This window comes from Borostomias antarcticus, assembly GCF_949987555.1.
Source record: "Borostomias antarcticus genome assembly, chromosome: 28".
NCBI lineage: Eukaryota > Metazoa > Chordata > Actinopteri > Stomiiformes > Stomiidae > Borostomias > Borostomias antarcticus.
In genome coordinates, this window is record NC_140261.1 from 5,693,103 (window position 1) to 5,700,038 (window position 6,936).

At 43.3% G+C, this 6,936-nt stretch overlaps 1 protein-coding gene across 1 annotated transcript; it reads left to right on the forward strand.

The window, feature by feature from the left end:
• Window positions 1-119: 119 nt before the first annotated feature.
• Window positions 120-6,802, forward strand: nox1 (NADPH oxidase 1; the record flags this gene model as incomplete). The annotated part of the gene is made up of 13 exons (XM_084459599.1): window positions 120-164; window positions 509-604; window positions 2,896-3,006; window positions 3,284-3,368; window positions 3,744-3,895; window positions 4,089-4,270; window positions 4,479-4,605; window positions 4,743-4,835; window positions 4,996-5,237; window positions 5,426-5,588; window positions 5,789-5,935; window positions 6,041-6,165; window positions 6,326-6,802. 13 exons carry the CDS (start codon window positions 120-122, stop codon window positions 6,450-6,452), a joined length of 1,695 nt encoding a protein of 564 aa, XP_084315725.1. The 3' UTR covers window positions 6,453-6,802.
• Window positions 6,803-6,936: the final 134 nt, after the last annotated feature.

A 6,936-nucleotide genomic window follows, 5' to 3' on the forward strand; every position in this document is an offset into this window, starting at 1 on the left:
GGGGTTTGAGCAGGTGCACGAAGCTATAAAGGCTCGGGTTCGTCAGCCCGCAGATGCAGTTTAGTGTCTGTAGCTGTTAACGTCTTAAGGATTAAATAAAGTGCAAAGTTCTTTAAAAAATGGCTAACTGGATTCTCACCAGTGGATTCACATACTTCATACTGGTAAGAATCTGGAAAAGAAACATCTGCAATAGAGCGACTTTGAAAGTGTACTTCATACTTTGAATCAAGTAATTTTGGATGGCTGGTGATGTTTTCATTGTCTGTGACTAACAGTAACCAGCTAAAATCGCATCAACATCTAAAGCAACTATTTTCTAAAGAAAGCCCTAAACCGGTTTAATTTGGTGCGTGTTTAAATAAATAAAAGTGACTATGACTAAAGATTGGGGTGATGGTATGATGAAATTCTAAATAAATAAATAATTGTGAATACAAGCCTGATTAAAATGTTGAAAACGATACCCATGGTTTTGATGACAACTTATTTCCTGGCTGGTTTGCAGGTGGTCTGGATGTCCATCAACACATTCTTGTTCGTCAGGTTCTACTTTTTCTACGATTTGGGAGAACAATTTTTCTATACTCGTCATATTTTAGGGGTGAGTTACAATAACACACAGCTATAACCTACCTCGTGTAGTTGTGTGCTGTCTGCTAATGCAATATAACAAGTGTCTAGTAAATTGTACAAAAAAAACACCTCACGATTTGTTCATTGTTTTATTGTCCCCCATCTGATGCAATCAGCTGGTAGAATATTACTGTGCGTCCATTCTATGAGATTCTGTGAAAGCCCACATGTCCTATTCAATAGTCCGAAATATGCACCACTGGTCCGACATCCCATTGGTTCGACATCCCATTGTTCCGAAACGCAAAACCCATTGCTCCGACGTCCCATATGTTCCAACCATACACTCACCAGTGTATTTTACTTGGTTCTCTGTAGATTATAGTTTGATTGACTTCAGGCCCTCATATAAATCCACTATCTGCTTTTGTTTGCCATCTCAAATAATGTCAGTTATTGCCTTTTATTATAGATACATTTCACATCACTTCATATTGTACAATTGTCATCAGGAGGTAGAATAAATGTGTCTTCTGAAATTATCTTGAAAATTGTGATCGTCAAGCAGAGTTAATATATGGTTATGACAAGCTGTTGAGTCATTATAATGACTTATTAATTCATACAGATTTTATTTAAGGAAAAAAAGAGGTTTAGACCATTTAGAACTAGAAAATGCGCTCTGTAGCTCGTCAGCAAGTAATATGTTCTTCTTTGCCCAATGACAAACATTTCATCAACATTTTGTGATGTTATATGAATTTATTTTGAGATTATGTAACGTTTTATGACAGGCCATGCCCACCACTAGCTATGCCCCGTTTTGGTAAATTAGGCTGGGCAATTGGTGAGTTTTGTGGCATTTTGTTAATTGTTCGAAAGTTATACACCTTTTTATTAATTGATTTATTGGTTTATTTGTTAGGGACAATGCAGCGCACATTGTTACATACATGTTGTCGTAACAGATGTGTTGCATGAAAGGTTTCTAGCCTAGGCTATTGGCTAATTTGCAACCCCAGTCCCTAGTTAGGCTTTTCTAGAAGATTACAATTTAAAACAATTACATCCATTACACAAAACATGCAGCAGCTAAAAACTACATCATACAATTATATCACATTACCATTTCACAGATCCATGACCACAACATAAACAGTACATACAATTTTGTGTGTGTGTATGTGTAAACGTGTGTATGTGTGCGTGTGTGTGCGCGTGTGTATGTACCTGTATGCATGTTCCTGTTCATGGGGTCATTCATCAGTACATGTTTGGTTCTCTCTCAGCCAGTGTTTCATCTTTCCTTTAAACATGTTCAGTTCAGATTGTATTTTTATTTCAGTTGGTAGATCATTCCAAAATGGCTCCCTATCACTGAGAAAGATGACTGTCCGAAAGTGGTTTCTACTGCTTTTGTGATAGGCCACACCCCAATTTGGCATAACAATTAAATCACTTCTCCGTTAGCCCATGACAAACCTTTTCATAAAGTTCTCTATAAATCCATCCATAACTTTTTGGGATATTGTAAGTTATGTCTTTTTGTGACACACCCACTGCCACGCCCCCTTTTGGCAAATATGCTTGGAATTTTATACAGGTCTTTCTTGGCCCATGTTAAAATCTGTCTTTGAGATATCGCGCTAACAATATCATTAACAGACAGACAAACGAACTAAGAAAGAAAAAGAATCATTTTTACTGAGCTCAGTACCTCCACCAATGAGATAATGTTTTCGCCCCTGTCTGTTTCTGAAACAGCTGAGGGAAAATAGGGCTGAGCCCTTAGCTATGACACTAGCCAATCAGCTAATGCCAGCAGTGTCAAGCTAACCATGATTATGTAGGCAAATTTTGGCAGTCGTGCTTGATTTACTTCCCAAATTGTTTTGGGCCAGTGACATTTGGGTACCGATAATTAGAGGATATAGTGTCAAAGTTGGCCAAGAGTCAAAGATAGTGTTGGTGATGTAAATTGTTTTCTCTCGCATCAGAATTTATCTTCCGCCATTGTTTTCAAAAATGTTTGCATCGTTTTGAACGCCACTGCGTCACATTTGCAGACCATTGAGGGATTAATACTTGTGCGCTCCTGTTGAAGTGTAGGCTACATCGATGTGTTTCCATTAGAATTAACCTGCTAATGTTTACAAGTGTTTCCACTGCTTCATTGGCACAAGGATGCGATGCATCATTGGTGGGGGACAACATGTTTACTGTGCACTTTGTTTGAACATGAATGGATGATGCAGATGTTATACATTCAAGATGTCCCCTCCACATGTTGATCATATTCTTTGTGTTTTGGCTCGTCAGTCTGCGCTGGCATGGGCCCGAGCGCCTGCAGCCGTGCTCAACTTCAACTGTCTGTTAATCCTGCTGCCTGTGTGTCGAAACCTGATGTCCTTCATCCGTGGCACCTTCATGGTGAGATCCTGAGGAGAAAAGACCAGGCTTGGCTCAGGGCGACACTGGCATTATCTAGGTGTCACCTCACCATTGCATCTAATGATAACACATCTAATGATAACACATCTAATGATAACTGTAATTAACTCAACTATTACGTTCTCTTTAGTACTGTATAAGCAGGCTTTGAAAAATACCTGTAACCGAGGTGCATTAATAGTAAGACATTGTATTTCAATGACCCCTAACACATCCTCGGAAGTTGATATCTTGAGCTTCTTTGTTATTGTTTCAGTGCTGTGGGCGAACCATAAGGAAACAGATGGACAAAAATATTGATTTCCACAAGCTAGTAGCCTACACGATCGCATTGATGACAGGTATGCACCCTTTGTTTCCTGATCAGATAAGTGGCCAAAAGGTTGAGAAACCTGCCGGCCAGGTGTTGTAACAAAACCGCATAGCTAACAAAACCACTTTATGTGCTTGAGTGTTAATGTCACTGCATTTGGATAAAAGTGGTCTGTTTAATGGCTCATAGGTTCAGGCATGAAAAAGGGGAGACTGAAGGCAAATATTGGCTTGGGTAGATAAGGGGAAAATCCCTATCCCTAGCCCAAACCAAACAGGACAAACATTTCAGGCTTCCAAGAACAGAAGCTAAAGAAAGCGTTAATGGTGGAGAATTCAGGGCATAAGTCATTTCAAATCACGAACGTCAAATCCTTAAGGAATTTCCTCCTTGTTCTGGGCAGCTGTTCACACCGTGGCTCATCTTCTGAACGTGGAGTGGTACTTCAACAGCAGGCAGGGGAAGTACGACAACCTCAGCTCAACGCTGTCTCACCTAGACGACTCGTCCGACGACAATACGACCTACCTGAACCCTTTCAGATCTCTCAATGAAGTGAGTGCCTGAATGGTCATGTAGCTGACTACTGCTAACACCAGGTCTCAGTGAGATGTGACCAGTGTGATTTATCTGGGTGAAGACAGAGTACAGGCCATGCATTTTTTTGGGGGGGGGAAATCATCATGTCCATCATGTCAAAAGTCGTGTGACTAATTCAGTGTTCTCCGATTGGCTCGTCGTGGCCCAGACGCCCTCCTCTTTCGTGTTCACCAGTATCGCGGGGCTTACCGGGGTCGTCATCACGCTCTGCCTCATCCTCATCATCACCTCCTCCATGGAGGTCATCCGGCGAAGCTACTTCGAGGTCTTCTGGTTCACACACCACCTCTTCATCGTGTTCTTCATCGGCCTGGTCTTCCACGGGGCTGGGTAAGGCTCTCTCAGGTCTACATCCTACATCCCATTCATTTCAAAAGGAAACACCTTGTGTCAGTTGGGTAATTTTTGAAGGGACACTTCTTTAATTGAACTCCACTCCGCTGATCATGTAACTTCAATTTTATTGTTGTTTTATGACACACCTGGTCATCTTTCACTGTTATATGAAATGCTACTACCTGTGCATGTTCCCCCACAGACGCGTCGTGCGGAGTCAGACAAGAACCTTTCCAGCGTACAACCTCACCTTCTGTAAAGACAGGGTAGAAGACTGGGGATTAATCGACGAGTGTCCCATCCCTCAGTTTGCTGGAGGGTTTCCACAGGTAAAAGGCTCCTCAGGTCAATCAGAACCCGTTTCAACGCTAACTTCGGCGAGCGTGCGTCGGTTTAACCGTAATCAGTAGGGCTGTCGTCTTTTAGACGCCATTGGAAACGTTGACTGCATGTTTCCCCCATACAGACCTGGTTGTATGTGATCGGCCCGATGATCCTTTATTTGTTGGAGCGGTTTGTGCGTTTCATCCGCTACATGCAGGCGGTCACTTACAGAAAGGTCAGTGTTAACTCCCCACAGACACCTCTGCCATGACCATCAACTACCCTGTCTGACATGGGAAGAGTTCTGCTTTTCATAACATCATATCTTGTCCCCCTCCTCCCACCTTCCTCTCTCTCTCTCTCTCTCTCTCTCTCTCTCTCTCCCTGCCTCTCAGATTGTCATTCGGCCATCCAAGGTGCTGGAGCTGCATATGGTGAAGAGCGGCTTCAAGATGGAAGTGGGCCAGTACGTCTTCCTCAACTGCCCAGTCATCTCCCCGCTCGAGTGGCACCCGTTCACCATGACCTGCGCCCCCGAGGAGGACTTCATCAGCGTCCACATTCGCTCGGCGGGGGACTGGACCAACACGCTCATCGGCATAATGGAGCAGCTGAAGGAGGGGGAGGCGGGACCCAAGTAAGTGATCCGGTTCACTTTCAAACAAATCACAATCAGAAATGGAGAGACAACATCACAACATCATCCCCAGCGATGAGAATCTGAAAGCGTCAAAGTATTCTGATCCATAATTCGGATTCTCGTGGCTGTGGTTGGGTTATATAGCGTCTTGTTCGCTTTGGCGTGATTGTCGACCTCTCTGTCAGGATGGGCGTGGACGGTCCGTTCGGAACGGCCAGCGAGGATGTGTTTGACTACGAGGTCGCCATGCTGGTGGGAGCTGGTATTGGAGTCACCCCCTTCGCATCCGTCCTCAAATCCATCTGGTATAAATTCAAACTCTCCAGCTCCAGGCTGCGCACCAGACGGGTAAGGAACACAGACGTTTAGTCGGCCATTCCAAACCAGCAGCCAGTCCTTTTACCCCCCCCATTAAACCCGTCTAGCTTGTTTACGGCATTGCCAGAATCTACTCTGTAGCATGCCCCCGTGTGAGTTCGGTATGACGCACTTCAGCCTGTTCTTTTGTCTTCCTTTGAGTGATCACCTTGTTTACTTCCTGGTTGCAGATTTACTTCTATTGGCTGTGCCGGGAGACGCATGCTTTTGAGTGGTTTGCAGATCTTCTGCAGATGCTGGAGAGGGAAATGGAGGAGAGGGGCATGGCAGACTTCCTCACGTACAAACTCTACCTCACTGGATGGGATCAAAGCCATGTATGTGCGCTAGGTTCTACTACACTGACAAACAAAACTGTCAATTCTGTTATTTAGCCCGCACCCATAGTAATGTTTCTGATGACTGTTTCTCCTTCCTGTTAGGCAACTCATGTGATGGTTCATTGTGATGAGGAGAAAGACGTTGTCACCGGACTGAAGCAGAAAACCATCTACGGCAGGCCCAACTGGGACAATGAGTTCGAAGAAGTCCGCAAAGAGAACCCAACGTTAGTTTACAACATTCATTTCAAATTGAATACACTCACAAATTGAATACACATACACAAATTGTATACACATAATTCAAACGCGGTGCGTGCCAAGTACCCCTAAACATAGTGAATTGACAGATACGCCACTCCATTTGTTTTCTCCATTGTCCCACAGGGCGGTGGTAGGGACATTCTTGTGTGGCCCTGAAGCTTTGGCCAAAATCCTTTCAAACAAATGTGGCAAATACTCAGACGTGGATCCCAGAAAGACCAAGTTCTACTTCAACAAGGAAAACTTCTGAGTGGTTCTGCAGCCTTTGAAGGACAAGTTGGCTCTCTTTCAGAATGTGGGACAGTTTTTATTTGTGCGACAGAGCTGGCTGACTCTGTGTCTCAATTCTACCACCTTTACACAAGAACAGAGCAGTTATGCAAATCAATTTGTATTTTAAGTTCTTTACAGAGGTGGTGAAGACGACTATGGAGACAAAGGCTTTGTTGATATGCAGCCAGGGGTGTGTTGTGATCTCAATACTACTCAGATCTTTTCCTTTTCTTCTGCTTTTTCCAGGGTGATTTTATTTTGTGCAATATATGTAGGCTCAATAATTATTCGGTGGGCTTTGTACAGTGGTGTTGAATAGCAATGCAAATGTTTCATTCATGTGATTACTGCTAATGATACACACATAGGCCTTGTGTTACATGTGTTGGGAGAATGGTTTATGCTTAGTTACCTTTGTGATGTAACATGTTTTAGTCATCTCAAAAAGAACGGAGTTTGAA